This window comes from Anabrus simplex, chromosome 10 (assembly GCF_040414725.1).
Source record: "Anabrus simplex isolate iqAnaSimp1 chromosome 10, ASM4041472v1, whole genome shotgun sequence".
NCBI lineage: Eukaryota > Metazoa > Arthropoda > Insecta > Orthoptera > Tettigoniidae > Anabrus > Anabrus simplex.
The window spans coordinates 6,559,375-6,577,593 of record NC_090274.1 but is presented as its reverse complement, the minus strand read 5'-3'; the positions used below and the strand labels follow the sequence as shown (position 1 = coordinate 6,577,593).

The 18,219-nt window shown below is 41.5% G+C and overlaps 1 protein-coding gene across 2 annotated transcripts in view; it reads right to left on the bottom strand.

Annotated features, from left to right (window-relative positions):
• The window catches only part of LOC136882067 (protein bunched, class 1/class 3/D/E isoforms), a 285,530-nt gene that overhangs the window by 169,696 nt on the left and 97,615 nt on the right, over nucleotides 1-18,219 (bottom strand). The window contains exon 1 of one of the 2 annotated variants that reach the window (XM_067154573.2): nucleotides 17,503-17,875. The exons of the other annotated variant lie outside the window; for it this stretch is intronic. Coding sequence (XP_067010674.1) covers nucleotides 17,503-17,645 — 143 coding nt within the window. The 5' untranslated portion in view covers nucleotides 17,646-17,875. Of the gene's footprint in view, nucleotides 1-17,502; nucleotides 17,876-18,219 lie in introns of those variants that run through there. 2 annotated transcript variants of the gene reach the window in all.

Here is an 18,219-nt window from a genome sequence, read left to right as displayed (position 1 = left end):
AATATGGAGTATTGTGTTTATATGTAGACAAGTGTACTGAGACAAGCACAATATCCGAGTCCTAACTATCGAGCTCATGGATGACAAATTTAGTGTTTACGTCACAGAGCAATGTTAAACCTGGTGGTAGTTGGACCTGAACCGAAGATCCTTCTACTTCTCGTAGTGTAATTCACAGTAATGGGATAGGAAACAAAGGTGTTAGAAGAGCACGTGTCTTCACAATCTGTGGAGGACGAGAGAACTACGTCTGTTTTGTTCTCCGAGCCTCACGACCTCGACGTATCACAAATGAAGGCCTGTGCGTTGAAGAGCGCTTCCTGTTTACCGCGTTCAGCTATACACTGAATCATTTTAATACGACGCTATAAATAGTGGCATGCGAACTACACCGTTAACTATAACGATGGGCAGAGTAAAAGTTATTTATACAAACCAAGCGTAGACATTTTTTACATAGGTGGAAATATTTAAATTACACGAATGGAAAGCAGGTCACGTCCCGATATTGCATCATTTTATCTATTAGCATAACAAAAATATCAATTCTATAGAATTAAACTTATTAAAATGTTGTTATTTATTTAGCGTATGATGAATACTGTTGTATGTCCGGCGCTCCCTTTCTCGCTCCGCCGGCCAGCTGCACGCGCGCCTGTGTATCATTCTGCTAGCTTCGACGCGCAGCCCTCAGTGCGCGTGCCTGACCATCGAGTGTACTATAAATAGGAGCTCCCTGCCTGCTCACTTGCCAATGGACCAGTATTTGACACGCGGGAGAAGGCCGAAATTATAGCTGACACATTAGAGGCAGCATTCACACCGAATGACAGTCCTTCCGACCCCGAATTCACGCGGCAAACCGAAGCAAAGGTAGAGGAATTTCTGAACAATGCACCTAGGTCAGAAGTTAAAAAGACAAATATCCATGAAATAAAATGGATTATTGATCACCTCAACCCCAAAAAAGCCGCAGGGCCAGACGATATCATGAATCTAGTTCTCAAAAAACTAAGCACGAAAGCCCTCATAATAATTACCAATGTATTCAACGCCATGCTTAAGCTGCAATACTTCCCAGAACAATGGAAGCTAGCAAAAATCCTTGTATTCGGGAAGCCAGGGAAAGACAAATCGGATCCCAACAACTACCGGCCCATAAGTCTCCTAACAGCCTTAAGCAAAGTATTTGAGAAAATACTGCTAAAAAGGCTCGTAAACCACATAAAGGAGAAAGGAATACTAAGGAACGAGCAATTTGGGTTTCGTAACGGACATTCCTCCACACAACTCCTCACGCGGTTCCTAGAACATGCCACTATCGGGTTTAACAAGCGAAGGGATACAGGCACGGTATTCTTAGATATACAAAAGGCCTTCGATAAAGTATGGCATGAAGGCCTGTTAGTAAAACTGATAGACTACGAGTTCCATCCAGGATATGTAAGGCTAATTAAGTCTTACCTAACTGACAGGAAATTTCAAGTAGATGTGCATAACACTCTATCAAGTACTCGAAACATCAGAGCGGGCGTAGCCCAAGGCTCACTAATAGGACCGATCCTATTCGTCCTGTATACCAACGATATGCCGACCGCAGAGCTCGCTACCACGTACCTCTATGCAGATGACACAGCAATTACCGTCCAACACCCACAGCTCCTGAGCACAAGAAAGAGGCTCCAGGTAGCGCTGCGCACACTGGAACCGTGGCTCACTAAATGGCGCATTAAAGTCAACGTAGAGAAATGCCAAGCAGTGATGTTCACACGCAAAAACAGACGCACGCACCAACCCACCAACATCAAACCGCTGACACTATTCAACAAACAAATAGAGTGGCACGATAAAGCCAAATATCTAGGGATAATCCTAGACAAAAAGCTAACGATGCTACACCACGTCAGAGATTTAAGGCGGAAAGTTCAAATAAGGCTTGTTAAACTGTACCCCATACTAAACAGCAGATCCAGCATTAACACCAAGGTAGCAGTCAACATGTATAAAGCCTTAATTAGGCCAATCATCATGTATGCTGCCCCAGCTTGGGGATACACGGCCAAAACCAACATAAACAGCCTTGAGCGCATACAAAACAAATGCCTGCGAGCAGCGGCAAAACTCCCTTACGGAACGGCAATAAGGGAACTACGCACTCTAACAAACACTCGCTCTATAAGATACCACCTTAGAAAGCAGACACTACGAATGTACACCAAGGCGTGGGGCAACAAAATCAATCCCCTAATCAGGGGTATTGGAAGGTACGACCCAGACCAATACAAAAAGTACCCCACGCCAAAACAAATACTATTCAGCCACAGGAATAGAAGGTAACGGACTCCACACACCTTCTAAGGCATAACTCATCAAAATATACTCACCAAAATATACTCAAATCGACACCACTCAAAAAAAAAAAAAAAAAAAAAAAAAAAAACCACTGTATGTAAATTGTAAATAAAATTGTATATAACAATTTCCGCTTCCTTGTTCTATGTATATGTTTCAGTAACACGAGGGAAAGCAGCTGGCCAGCCCCTCAAGAAGCACCCATGGACAACAATCGCACAAGATTAGCCTCATTGTTTATATATATGTATGTTTCTGTGTATGTTTTTCTCTAGATTAGACGTGACAAGAGTGGCCACCACCGCAACGCAGGGACACACCCTAGGGATGAGCAAGGAAGAAGACGCTAAAGAAGACGCTAGCCCCAGCAATACAGCTGGCTTGGCTCATCCCTTCTCCATACATGGAGGCTTGGCACCAGGGAACAGTGGCGGCTGGACAATGGGACCTTTCCTGTGGTTCCAAAGCCCAGAAGCCATTGGACCCGCGCACAAAACCCCGCAGTGCCAAGAAGGCTGATCCCCATATAACGAACAAACATTTCTGGATAATGGACATGACCTGTGCATGATACCTACTCCTCACTAACACAACCTGGAAAAATTTCCAACCCACATCCTTGCATGTGCTATCTACAAAATGTCAGGTTTTACATGTAGGCATCTTTCTATTTCCGCCTATGTGGTTTTTTCCTGACCCTTACCACCCGATTACACCACTATTGACACCCACCACCACATCTGGCCTGGTAACATGCTGTGCATGGGGACAGGCAGATACTCCTGTAGTATCACTTCCCACTCTACCCAGCTATCTCTTTTCTTCTTAGAAACTAATAGCATGTCGGAGGCCATGTAGATTGAGTCGATGGTCACGGCGGGGGAGCGGGCTACGGGGGCCCCCCGTAAAAAAAAAAAAAGCTCACTTGCCCACTCGCCCCGGTGTCCAGCTCCAGAATACACCCTACGTCGAGCACGGAGGCTACTCCTCTTGAAAATGTGCTTCGACCAGGTGGACTGAATTTCTGGCAGTACGAGGTTTCACCTCTGGTCACCGTTCCCTTACCTGTTTCCGCTGCCTATGTTCCGTAATTCTTTGACAAGCCATTGTCATTCCCTAATTTATGCAAGCTCCCTTAGTTTCGCTAGGTGGAATTTCTTCAATCAATTGAACTTGCTTTTTAGGAATTCAGGCACTTCAACAAACAAGGACTCTCAAAGACATTCATGTTAGTGTGCCAGATAGTTCTCGACTATCAACGTGTCAATTCACAAAGACTATCTTTTCAAGATAGAAGTGTATATAAAGACTGTAAACCTGTACATATTGTATAAAGACAGACTTTTCTCAAGCTTCAATATTCTTTTTTGCTTCAAAATAAATTTCAGTTATTTGTGTAAATATCATAAAGTGAAGCAATAAAAGTTGTGTTTTGTAAATTTCAACCTTGGTTACAACAAATACAATATGCACAACAACCATCTCAAGTTCATAACTAAAGTTCCATATCAAAAGTTGACAGCCAGAAAAGAGCTTCGCTGGAGACACAGTGTATAAGCATGAAGTAAGGTTATGTTGTTATGGTGTGTACTCTTAAAATGCCCACGGAGAAGATTACCAGGAATTGCCAACAGAAATACACGGGTCTCTTTAAATAGCCTGGATATGGTTATGAACAAAATTATAATCCATTTTTTTTAAATATCCACCTTTATGTTTCCCGGGCATGTTGGCCGCGCCTGGGGTACGTCTTCTTGTTTGATGCTCATGGGCGATCTGTGCGTCTGGATGTAGGATGGTAATGAGGTAGGGATAGGGGGACACAGAGCTCCATTCAACGGACGAATCACCATATGAACACTGCGGATAGGCCCTAGAAACTTGACGGGTATGCCAGGAAGATGATGATCATACAAGGCAAGAAAGGAGACGTGGACGCGGAATTCCCGACACACGATGTAGCTACGCTAATACGAAATAAAACCACAACCTCCTTGAGAGAAAAAGAAGAATGGAAAGGGGTACGAACTGCAGTCGCTTTGGTGAGAAGCCAGTCAAATGTGATACCTAACGGATGAATGCACGCCGTAACATTAATCTAGAATTCGAAGGGAAAAAAAGAAGTTCGCTTAGGTGCAGCCAGTATACAGTATTCGGGAGATCGTGGGTTCGAATCCCATTGTCAGCATCGCTGAAGATGGTTTTCCGTGGTTTCCCAATTCCACGCCAGGCAAATGATGGGGCTGTACCTTAAGGCCACGCCTGCTTTCTTCCCACTCCTAGCCCTTTCCTGTGCCATCGTCGCCATCTGTGTCGGTGCGCTACGATAAGGGCAGACCGCGGGCCACACTTCAATCGTGCTCGTTCATGGCATGAAATGAAGAACGCTGCCAGTGTTTCGACTCCCCCACCTCCCTTGGTCAACTCTTGTTCTTTTATGGTTCTTCTGTCTCCAAAACAATAATCACCACAACGATAAGGATCTAAATGAATCCCTGAAAATTCAGAGCTTGAAATCACAAATCATTATATGAACACACCTGTGTCTTTTGATCTTTTCATATTATAAATACCCTCAAAGTATTGCTACAGGTAATTCTGACAACTTACGAAGACCCACAGTGGGATAAATTAAACAACTTATTTTCTCTCTTTCAACTCGGATTTTATTACATGACAACGCCTTTTTTTCTTTTGCTTACATTCTCTTCCAATTATTGTACGTTTGGCAAGGAGGTGCATCGCAATTTGCTTGTCTTTCACAAAATCTACAAATTCAGAACAACTCAAAATTAAAGAAGAAATTAAAATATCTGCTTTGATCAATTCGACACCTCATGTTAAATCTATTAACATCCGTTATATTGGTATAAACTTAAAATTAATTCAAGGACAAGAACGGAATTTGGGACATCCCACGTCCCGAAAGACTTTCATCCGGGACGCTGGATTCCCTCAAATTCAAGAAGTCCCGAGAAATTTAGGACGGGTGGCATCGCTGGTGTCCCCCCCCCCCCTGGTTGAGCAATGAAAGTAGGGTTTTTGAAATTTACTGCGAAATTTTACATGATTTTGATTATAGAACTAGGTGTCCAGTTATTATGATCACGATATCAACAGTCACACAAAACTACAAGGATGACTCCTTACTTTGAAGTCACTACGGCGAGGATTTTGTTGAAATTTCATCTTTTTCTGGAGACGCAGAAAAATAACGGCTTTACAATTTACAGGGTTTCGTGATAATTGGAGAATTTTGAAACATATTTTTGGGACACTTTTGTCTGTTAAAAAGCACTTTTGTTCATTCTTTTCATTTTCCAGGCATATTAGTTGAACTTCGTCCAAAATCCAAATTACGACCATAACTTCGAGCGTGTTTTTTTACTTCCATTGTTATTGCATTTTTTCGTTTTTTTTTCCGTTAATACCCGTCCTCTAAAGGCACACAGATATTTTACACATTCAATATTTGCATCTGAACACTCACCCCCACCGCAATGATGTGCAAGGTTACATCTAGAGAAGAACTCTCACTCGAAACATGAGATGGCCGTAATTTAGTAAACAGCGATAGTGTACATTTTAAGTACGCCCCATTCTTTCAGTTGAGGGAGAAAGTACATTTTCAATGTTAGCTGCACAGCTGAATCCATTACTGACAGTCCCAGTGTACAAAGGAAAGGCTGATAAACATACAGCGGATAATTGTAGGCCAGGCAGTGTTGCACATAAGCTCTGGAAAAGTATTTTTTCTGATTATAACAGACACGTTTGAGAAATTACTAACTGGTTTGACAGAAGGCAATTCGGGTTTAGGACAAGTTATTCCAGCAAGATATAATTTAGATTCAGGAGGTCTAACGGACTCTATCGCTAGTGGTTGATCCAAAGCTTTTATAGGCAAACTGGTGACGAAAATGAGGGCTACTAGACAGAAGTGACTATATTTCTGGAAAACAGAACTCAGATAATTAGAGCAGATGGAGCATTGTCTAACCCTGTAATGATTATGAGGGGTTCCACAAGGCACTGTTAGTGGAACTTTGTATTTCCTTCTATATAGGCCTACGTATGAATAAAGAACTGGAATTACCTTCGCGAATGACGCTATATTGCATTTTTTTTTTATTTTTTATATAATAATGTTATTTGTTCGGGGCATCTACCCATGTGGATCTTTTGCCCCTACTGGCACCATATTGTATGAACTTGCGTGTAACTGGAATGGTGGTAGTGTGGAATGTTGTGTGTAAGTCCCCATGCCAGGGATATTAATCATTACAATTAAAAAACCCTGACCCGGCCGGGAATCGAACGCGAGGCCGCCGGGTGACAGGTGGACGCGTTGTCCCCTACACCGCGGGATCGGACCTGTTATACTGCAAAGGTTAATATAATATGTTGCAGAATTATGTGACTGCAAAACAACCTCAACAATGTTGTGAAACGGACAGGAGACAATGGTATTATGGACGAAGGTAAGTTTCACCGAGAGGAAAAGTCCTGTGTTGACAGAGTGAAAGTACCTCAAGGGGATCACTGTTAAGTAGCCTACCTGGGCGTTAACGCGGTTGTACATAAAGGCTACAGATCTCTTCATATGGTTATGAAGGTATTTTGGATTAGAGATGTGTCGTTCCTGATTGAACTGCTCCTAAAGAACTGCTCCTCGGGATGAGTAAGTCTTCAAGGAAGGACTAGCTACGGAGTTGTAGTTCTTTAAGTCCCAACCGACCAATGAGACGCTTGCATGCGATATGAGCGGGACATGATGGAACTAAGAGTAGGAGTACACGGCCGACTTGATGCGTCGCTCTAGCTAGCTCAGCGCAGCGAGGGATCCAGTCGGCCGTGAGGAGTAAGACTAACCTGAACAGAAGGTTGGCCAATGAATAGTAAAATGTAAATTTTATTTGTGTAGATTAGTTGTATTATGTGATACCAGTTGCGAAACAATAAAACTTAGAGTTTATTTATGTTAGTGTCGACATAATCTTTTACATTTTCGTGTCGGGAGGACAGCTACAGAGCTGTAGTTCTTTTAGTCCCAACCGACCAATGAGAGGCTTGTATGCGATTTGAGCGGGACGTGATGGGACTAGGAGTAGGAGTTGGAGTAAGACTAACCAGAAGGTTGGCCAGAGACTCTTCTACAGGAGTGCGCTGAGGAAACTTTCTAGTGAAATGAAAATTTACTTGTGTAGATTGATTGCAATACGAAACACCAGTAGGGAAACCATAAACTTGGCCTAAATTTATGTAAGTATCGACACATTTTTTTTACATTTTTGTGTTCGTGATGTAAAGTACTCTAAGCTAAAACAGGCATAATCCAAACGCACATAATGTGATATTTAGAGAGTTTGAAATCATAGCCGAAGTTTCATGATCAAAATATTAATAATGTGGAATCACCGAACTCACAGTTTATCGCCGACCGGTGTAGCATGACGGTAAGCACTGCTTGCTTGTAACCTGGACTCGAGAGGCGCTGTGGGTTTGAATCTCCCCATTGGCTGTTCTCTAACGGTTTTCCGTACTTTTCCCTTTTCCCTCGAGGAACATGCTAGAACAGTACCTTCTTCAAAAACCATGGCCGATTCCTTCCAAATCCTTTTCCAAACCCCCACTTGCAAGTGAAATTAATACCACGGTTCGTGATCTATCTTGTGAATGATGGCCAAATTTCAGAGGTATTGTAACAGTGTTCCTGTAGATATTTAAAGAAAATGCACTGAAAATCCAACCATTAATAAATTTATTCTCAGTAACCTAATTGCTATGCCTTTTAAAACAATCATGATTGTTAATTTTTAAAGGTACATTCGGCTGCTGTGGTGCGAAGCGCGAGCAGATATAACATACCCACGTGCTGATCACGGACTTTAGCGAGCGAAGTTACTGAGGGAGAAGAGTAGGAACTAAAAGAACTGCTCCCAAAGAACTGTACATTTCAGGGACTGAGCAGTTCTGACACTAGTCCTTCTGGTGAACTACTCTTACCCATCTCTATAGTCCTCTCCGTGTAAGGACGTACCCTAAGGGTGCAACCTTACCCTTTCTCCCCTGTAATATTAAGATATTGATTTATGGTTACTTTTCTTGCTGTTGGGTCTTTTTCAGTGTCGGTAACCATACAGTTTAGGGACCCTACTTGCCGATACGACGTCTTACATTTACCGTTAATCTGGCACGTTGGCAACGTTCAATCACTGCTCTAGCGTGAAGTGCGTGTTGCCACCGCATCGCCGTTAACGTCACTAGTGATACATTTGCGAGAATATTTAAAGCATATTTTCTTTTTCTGTGGGATTGTAAATCTATTTGGCTAATACCAGGTAAGTAGGATTGTGGCATGTTCGGATAATGCATTTAATAACATAGTTTGTGTGAAATGATGAAAGTGCTCAAATACGTCAGTCTCATGTCTAGATCTACCGGTACATGAAATAACTCTTGCGGGACGAAATTTTGGCAGTAGAACTTATAACATTATTATTTTCAAATCTGCAGTGAACTTGAAAGCTGACCTAAATTCCGTTCACGGAGCTTGGCACATTAGTATTCCTATATGTTTCCTGATAAGCTTGAAGATATAACCAGCCTGCAGGCTGAAAATATGCCCAATAATCTCTCTCCTTACTGGTTATCGGTTTTGAAGAGAGAAGGAAATATTCGCGCAAAAGAAAGGGAAGTCATTGGATGTCTGGAACTTTCGAAAATCACACTGCAAAGACTTATTAAATAAATTGCATCGTTTAACACGCCCCTCTTTTCAAGAATATGGTTATAGTACGCCTACTGTATATCAAAATAAAGACAGATAATTTAAGTGAGAAAGTGTGTTTATTTCCTTAATTCCTCATTGAGGAGATATTCATAATTATCTTGATTTATTTCATCTTATCTTTTATCATTTACTAGGGTAGGGAAACATTCATTATCGGTGTTTACATTGAGGTTAGTTTGTTATGGTTATGTCTGATGATTTTAATATGTAACCAGGCAGGTTGGCAGCAGTGATCAGCCATTACAAAAAAGAGAAAAGAAGAGCATCGGGCGGCGATATTTACTTTCTGGGGTATTTCCTTACGTGGCAATTACTATATATTAGGATGTAAAGGACATGGCGTGAAGGTCCTCCAAAAAGCAATGTTACGAAAATGTTGCAAACTTGGGTTAAAGAGTAAGGGGACCAGCTACTTGGTTCCGAGCTGTCAGTGGGAAGATTACGTGGAATGTCAGTAAAGTTGTAATTCAAGAGAATAAACAGGCGAGAATAGTCGTTTATAGGACGAGGAATTAGGGAGACGTTCGACATCTCGTTAAAGGACGGTGGGAGAAACACGCAGACATTTCGAACTAGGAGGGAGGCGAGATATCATAAGGACAATGGGATGGCGGACTGCCAGAGGCAGCTTCCGTCTCCTGGAACGCAGCCTTGCCCTTCGAGACCCTTGACCGCACCCGTACCAGTCAGCTCGCGAAGGGATTATTTATGAAATATTAATTTCAATTTTCCCTTTTCTGCTTAGAATGTTAAAAATATTCTTAGATGGAGTCTGAAGCGCTTGATTTGTTTAGAAGTCAACATTTTAAATGCTGCCTGGCAACAGTAATGCCATTTAGAGCATGTAAGTGACAGACGAAGACAGAGTTTTAGGGCATCATCACGTTTTGTTTTCTTCACGCTCGCCTAAGTCTGGGGAGTCACTTCCCCCCAGACCCTAACTTTGTAATTCCTTTTCCCCTCGTTCTCAGAGTGCCCGTTCATTCACGTGTTTCTTCCTTTTTAAACAGTCACCACCATTATCTTCCCAGCTAAAAGAGGCAATCAGGACTCATGACGACTTCATACCACTTCCATACCGTCAAAGTTCGCTGGCAATAAAATTTGAATTAGCGAATATTTCGTGTAAAGTACGAGTCTGTTGGTATATGCTGTCCAGTCGAAACCAGAATCAAGGATGCGAAATCTATTCACATTTACTCTATGTCTTCGCTATCAGTCAGGGGTCGCTATTAGTGAAATGGCGTGTGGGTTCTTTCTTACGGAAAACGCGAGACGGTGGAGGCGAAAGGACAGACCCACCTTGACGGGAACAACGTGCGTGGTGGGTGCGTGGACATCACGTGACCGTGACAGCCAACCAGCGTGCAGCTCGTCCAATGTCAAGGCTACAGTCATCATCAACAAGCCACAACCATGAACCATCTCAATGCGACAGCAGCCCACATTATTTATGCATGGTCTTCGAAAGAATCCGGAAAACAACGTCAACCTTATCTTGGCAGCTCAACGTTAGTCCCCGAGCGCTGATGTGCCAAATAATATTGAAATATCTTTTCCCCGTCAGTCGAGCTTAAAGTATTCCTAGTCGTAAAGGTAGAGAGTTTTTATCTTACGTTCATCCCTACTACTACTACTAATAATAATATGAAAATATGTTTGGATGCTAACGAGCTGATGCATCTTGGATTAAATTTCACATTCAATTACGGGTTAACCAAAGTCAGAGAAAAATATATATGCCTGGGACCCTTCCGAAAAGGCTAGTCCTATAAAATATCGAGTCTTGCCAAGTGAATATGCATTTTCTTCCCAACCCTAACGTTAAATTTTCCAGGAAAATATGCCTTCGTGTGTTTCGGCGCATGTTTTAGCCGATAAAAACAAAAAGAATGATCAACTTGTTAGTTTCCTGCAAAAATAATCCTTTGCACTTCACCAAGAGTTTGCGTACAAAACATCTACAGCACTGTTGTCAGGTGACAGCTGAATCTCGGACACGCGGAAGAGAGACCATCGACACTTCCTTTCTCTGCAATATTGAACATAAAGCACTGAAACTTGGGATCTTCTTAATCCAAAACTAAAACAATGGAATGAGGCATGCTTCCGCATTCCTGGAAATTATTTTTCAATTTAGATGAAACTTTCCCCCTTTTTCTGTATTTAGATTCAGGCAATAGCAGACAAACTTTGTAAACTATATACACACATATGATTTATATACAACTCAATTCATAAGGCAGGTGGGAAATTTTATACCACTTTTTATTACTTCATTAGAAAAATGTATCCTTAATATTTGAATTTTGGTATCAGACTTAATTTCATTGAATTCGTTCTGAAGTAAGGTCATGAAAATCCAGAACACTGCACCCAATGAGTTTATTTCATGCAGAGAGAAGGCTTTATTAATAGGCACTTTGTGGTAACAGCGGTTTGTTCGACTCTTGTCGGGTTTTCATCATCATCGCCAACCATAATGTTGTACTACTATTGCGAGTATAGACGTCATTAAGTTTCCATTTTTAACAAAATGCTATTTATGGATTTAAGAAATAGAGGGACATCAAATTAATAAACAGTTTTCATGAAAACATCGCAAAATGTATTTTTATAATAATGAAACGATATAAACATGTACACCCAAAATGTTATTTATAATACTTTAAGGCCCGGTTTCATCAACACATGTTAGTACTTAACAAGGTGTTAAATCATTTTAACATACGATTTAAGAAAATTTGCGTTTCATCAACAAATGTTAAACTGCGTATTAAAGTTAACATCAGCCATTTCCAATGTTAAATGGCTAACATTAGCATTTATCAACCTGTTCCAAAATGGCTGCTGTGAATCTCGCTTTCGAGGCGGAATTGCTCTATTTAGATCTTATACAAAACAATCCTGATCGAAGAAGAGTTCAGCGACGTAATGACTTTGAAAATCTGACGGATCCGAAATTTCTTCATAGATACAGGTTATCGGAAACAGTCGTTGCTAAGGTTGTTGACGAAATTCAAGTGAGGTTAGAATATCCTACGAAGTGAAACTTACCTCTTTCTCCAATGTTGCAGGTACTGATAATATTACGAGTTTTTGCTACTGGTTATTTTCACATAATGGCCGGAGACAATGCTGGAATTTCTAAAGCCACTGTTAATAGAGTTGTTTGTCGAGTGTCTGCAGCAATAGCATCCATGAGAAGGAGGTATATAACATTCCCTTCAGTAGAAGAGCGTCAGCAAATTATCCGCGACTTCTATGAAATAAGCCGTTTTCCTGGTGTTTGTTCTACGTGCAATAGATTGCACACATGTAAGAATCCAATCACCTGGAGGCAATTGGGTTGAAATATATCGTAATCGAAAGGGATATTTCTCTGTTAATGTTCAGGTGATTAGTGAGCCTAACCTCCAAATCGGGGATATACTTGCTAGGTGGTCTGGTTCTGCACACGACAATACAATATTTAATAACTCCCATATCGGAGCACAGTTTGAAGTGGGACAATTAACGAAGTGATTTTGTTAGGTGACAGCGGATACCCGCTAAAAAAAAGTATCTGTTTACCCCCATTGAAACCCTCGCGGACTTTTCCCGCGCCTCGTCCTTTTCTTTTATCGTCAAGCCATCTTTGTGCTTGCACTCAATAACTTATATATATATATTTACTAACTAATTCAATTAACAACTCTTTTTCGAAGGAGGAAAAATTAGAACTACGATTCCGTTTCACTTCACGCGCCATATATTACAGCTGTGCTCAAACAAAAGCGCATCGGAGCGCGCTGTAAAACAGCATGTTCGTACCACTGCCTCCTTGATTCGCACCAGTTCGCAATATTGGGAGAGTTAACAGTCGATTAGTTAACATTTCACAAGATAAGTTTGATGAAACGCAAGAAACCTAACAAGATGTTAAATTTCTAACTCCGTATTAACTAACTACTTGTTAGTATATATTTAACATGTGTTGATGAAACCGGGCCTAAGCGTCCGACGTCACTCCCTCCTATTTAGAGGAGCTTTCACTTTTCCCACGTGTCAACCTCGGACTTATCAACATTACATAACTGTTTACGATGCATATACTATTACTGTTTTATTCTGATATGCTGAAAGAGTGTTTAAAATTACACACTCTGATAGTATACAAATAGTGTGTTCGCATTCTGGAGTTTACTTTATCGTGACTATTGACCGTGCGCTATACGGTTGTCACTTTTGACCGAATAAGCCATTAACAGTACTTCGTTAAAAATGAAACATTTCCGACATTACCCAAGAGTAAAAGTATCGGGTGCTGTTAAAGCGGACAGAGCCGCACAAATGATTGTGCAAGCATGATAATGCCACCCTCACCATATTCTAGATCCAGCTTCACATTCTACCCAACTATCTCCGAAGAATCTCTTTGATAATAAAGCTACGTTCCCTTACTGCCGCGATACACAAACCTTGTTTCGCGATTCAAGCTACGTTCTAAATTATTGTTCTCCATCTCCCCTCGGTCAAGGGAGTAACTGTAGGGGGAAAGTGCACGACGTCACAAATGAGTTACACAATTTGGACGATATCATAAAAATTACATATTTGGGAAACAAAATAGCAAACGGAGCGCCACGGAGACTATACTATAAGCAGGATCCATCAGGCAAAAGTAGCCTTCGAGACTGAGGAAAAAAATAAAATGAAAAGATGGAGAATCGATCTGTGTGGCTGGGAACCGTGGAAAATAGGAGCAGCTATTAGAGGCGCTAGAAATGTGGTGTTGCAGGCGTATACTACAGGACAGCTGGGTAAACAAGACTGCAAATGAGGAAATCCGTGATAATATTCGCAGAAAGGAAAACTGTTGGTGGAACTGAGTGAAAAGAAGACACACGATGGGCTACTCATGAATATGTTGGAAGGGAACACACTACAGAGGAAGGCCGCGATACAGAGGTTATCAATGATGCCGGTTGCAACACCTACCTGGAAAAGAAAAGGATGGCCCAGAGAGCTGCAGGAGATCTGAGTCAGTATTTTGTGTGTAGGCGACATGGATAGACCAAATCAACATCTTACTGAGAGCAAATACTGAAAGTTAGCAAAGCTTATGCAGTATGTAAAGATGCAGGTGCATTTTTTGTATTTGCAAGGTTTCGGTTTTCTTTAGCCAGGGATCACGTGAAGAGAGCGTGTTCGTGAAGTCATCAGTTATTGTCGAGCTCTGCTGTGTCACTTCATTACTCTCAGTGTTTTCTGGAATGTGAAGGAACTAGAATTCTGCTATTCGAGCTATCGCCTCTTAAACAGCTCTTGGGGAACATAAATATTACTATTGTATTATTTATCATTATTATTCGTGATGCAGCGACTGAATATCAAGAAAGGGAATACCAAACGAAAACAGGTGGATTATATCCAGTATTTAGGACGTGCTTTTCCCAGGATCGTAGTACAGTAAGTGAGATTCAATTAAGGTGCAAAAAAGCTGATTTAATGAGTAGCGATCAGCGGTATTCTGTAGTTTTAAAAGATCAGTTCACTGTCTGTTTTCGGATTGACTTTGTTGTACATAAGTGAAAGCTGGATGGAGTCAGGCTATATTATTCATAAGTTGGAAGTAACTAACACATAGGTAGTGGGAATGACTGTCTGTACAAACAGGTGAGAACAATGGCAGGAGGGAATTAGCAATGAGGAGATAAAGGTAAGGTATAAAAGTATGAAAGATCACAATATGAAGATAAAGTTGGAATTCAAGAGGACAAACTGGGACAAATATTCATTTATAGGAAGGGGAGTTAGGGATTGGAATAACTTACCAAGGGAGATGTTCAATAAATTTCCAATTTCTTTGAAACCATTTCGGAAAAGGCTAGGAAAGCAACAGATAGGGAATCTGCCACCTGGGCAACTGCCCTAAATGCAGATCAGTATTGATTGATTGATTGAAGGCTAAGTTACGGATAAATTCCATGAAGCTGTACGTATAAACTAGCTTCGGTAGGTGGGGTCATGTGAGGAGAGTGGACTTGACCATGAAGGGCAAGACAAGTAAAGGCAGACTGAGTGACGATACTCAGTTTTAAATGGCGACGACAGAACAAGGAAGGGTTAGAAGTGGAAAGGAAGCGTCCGCGGCCTTAATTAAGGTACAGCCCGAGCATTTGCCTGGTGTGAAAATGGGAAATGATTATTAATATCCCAGCTGGTGGCCACGATTGGTAAGGCGTTATAGTCTATACGGTCTGACACCGTGGTTTGCTGGTTCGTGTCCCACTGGTCGAAAACTATTTCACCAGCAGGATGTTGGCCGGACGGGTAGGGGAGGTGCTGCTATACAACTTCTAATCAGTAGATTGCGTGCCGATAATAATAATAATAATAATAATAATAATAATAATAATAATAATAATAATAATAATAATCGCATTGCCTCAGCTACCGTGTGCAGACATTTCAACTTGACGCCATCTGGCTGTCTGCTCGTCAATTTCGACGTTCCGTTTTACTCTGGTCCTACTAGAGGGCAGACCGAGAAAAACCGAACCTCTCTTGGGCGTCTATGGCTGAGATTTAATGAATTTTCTCGGGTAAACACCAAGTGTGTCACCAGAGATCTTTTACATGCTGACATCGTACGACGTGGAGTGTCGAATGGACTTTTTTCCGCCCTCAAAATCCGACTACCTCTGTCGGGTTTGAACCCACCATCTTGGGATCCGGAGGCAGACACACTACCTCTGATCCACAGAGGCAGCTTGCGTACCAAAGGCCTCGATTAAATTCCAAACCCAGTTCCCATATGGAGTGAGGGCATATGACGCTGTCCGTCGGATGGGGAGGTAAAGCCTTGGTGTTACTCAGCAGGAGTAGGCTATGGGCTGACATCGAGTTTTACCGTCTCCCTTCCTACTATCATATATCACGTCATTCATTTCATATCATTAACTCATCTGATGAGGTTGACGTCAGGAAGGGCACCCCGGCGTAAAAACTCGCTACGAAGATTCATCTCCCTTCACACCCGACGGAAAGGAACGGGACAAGGGTTCGACATATATACATGCAGTATTATAGGTAACAATAAAATACATTAAAACAATTACAGGACTTTAGAGAAGTCATTAGTTTCCTTAAATAACCGGACAAGGTTGTTCCAACTATTTCAGGTACACGTGGGGTTGGATCAGTTCACCAATGTGTGATTGTAACCTGGAAGAACTGGTCCAACGCTGTCCTCTTCATTCGTACCGTGGCACTCCTGACGATCTGTCCGCTCTCACACCCGGTTTACTGAATAGCTGAGAAGGATGGACCTTAAAGTTTGATTTTGCCTTGTGTATATATATTGTATAAAACCACCATACGATTAAATAAACAAACTGTATTTTTAAAAGGAATTAGTTCCTCACATGCCTGGAGGAGCGCACTGGTACTTCACGAGTATTCAAAGTAATCCAGTCCTTGCCCTGTAGCTGTATCCACAGACAAGCACTTTAATGTTACGCTAGTTGTGTATTCGATTCCCGATGACCGGCACATTTTCAGTTCTTGCGTATTAGAAATACAGTTTCATCTTTCGTATCCCCTTTCTCATGCGACGTTCCTCTAGGTTCCATATTTCATGTTTGTGTGTGTGTCAAGGGAGCGGGGGGGGACGGAGCGTACATAATAGCAAGAAAAAAGGAAATATTTGAAATGTGGTATTGTAGACGAATGTAAAAGAGAAGAAATTGGGACTGGAGCATAATGTGATTAGAATAAAAAAATGTTGTTTTGCAATAACACGTCAAAACTGAAAATCAGGCTTCCAGATCTTCCATCCTCTTTTACAAGAGTCGAGTATTTGTCCTTGACAGGCACCATTTTAAAAGGGCTTGAAGCATCTGAAATGTGGGTTTATAGACACATACTGCGCAAAGTACGAAATGTGGAGCTGCTGGAGAATATGAAACAAGCAAAGGAAATAGTGAGTACACTTCGTTCATGTCATGCGACACACAGAGAAATACAGTCTCTTCTACAAAGGAAGGTAACATCGAAGGCAAGCGAAAAGAACAGCGTGGCTAAATAATCTGAATGACTGGTATGGAAAATTTACCTTCGAACTGTTTGGAGCAGCAGTCGCTACGTGGATAAGGCACAAAAAGAGGGCAGGTTAGCTGACTGAAAAAAATATTCTCGACGAGGTAATTAAGAACTGCACGAATGAATGGGGAAATAAGATCTCGTTCTGGATAAATGCTATCTCCTAGAAAACTCTCTGGTAATGCGGGTTAGATCTTCCAAGCTAAACTGGAATACACAACGCTAAAACTTATCATGCACACACAAACATCAGGTTGAAATGCATACCCTACCTCAGCATCCGAGCCATATTTCGATGTAAGTTGGCCCTGAGTTGCCTGCGGCTGTACAGGCGTCCAGACGACGTCGTCGACAGTGCCTGAGAGTCCAAAGGCACGAGAGGGCAGCCACAGTCTGTATTTTCGGGCCCTACCATCTTCGGTCATTTCCACGTCTCCAATCTTGATTGCCAGCACAGTACACTAACAGGTTCTCTTGAAGCACATTCCATTTGAGACGCGATGAGAACACCACCGTCACTGCACTAAATGCTCGCAGACTTTCAACGAAGCCCTCTACAGTGTCGCATGTAATTTGATTAAGTTGTCTCTCAAGTTAAAGGAGAAAGAGGATACGGCTTCCTTCAGCGCTAGAGTTTTCGGCTTGAAAGGACAGGATAGTTACATCAATTTCACAAATATTTCATTCCTACAATTCAAAATCATTTTTATTCAACTGCAGAAGACTTTGTTTCCTTGTTATACGAAGGTGGTGATACCGAATCAACTGTATTACTGGTAAGATTCGGAAAAGAATAACACTAGTTGGCGGTGAATTCACTGCCTCGGAAATTTGCATATTTTTAGGACACTGACATCACCTGTAAGCACATACCGACTGTTTGATACTAAACAATATATTATTCTATCACCTCTCGACGTACAGCTTGGTTTATAAAAAATGGTGGCCGTTATAAATACATTTGGATAAATTTCCAACTCATTCTGAAG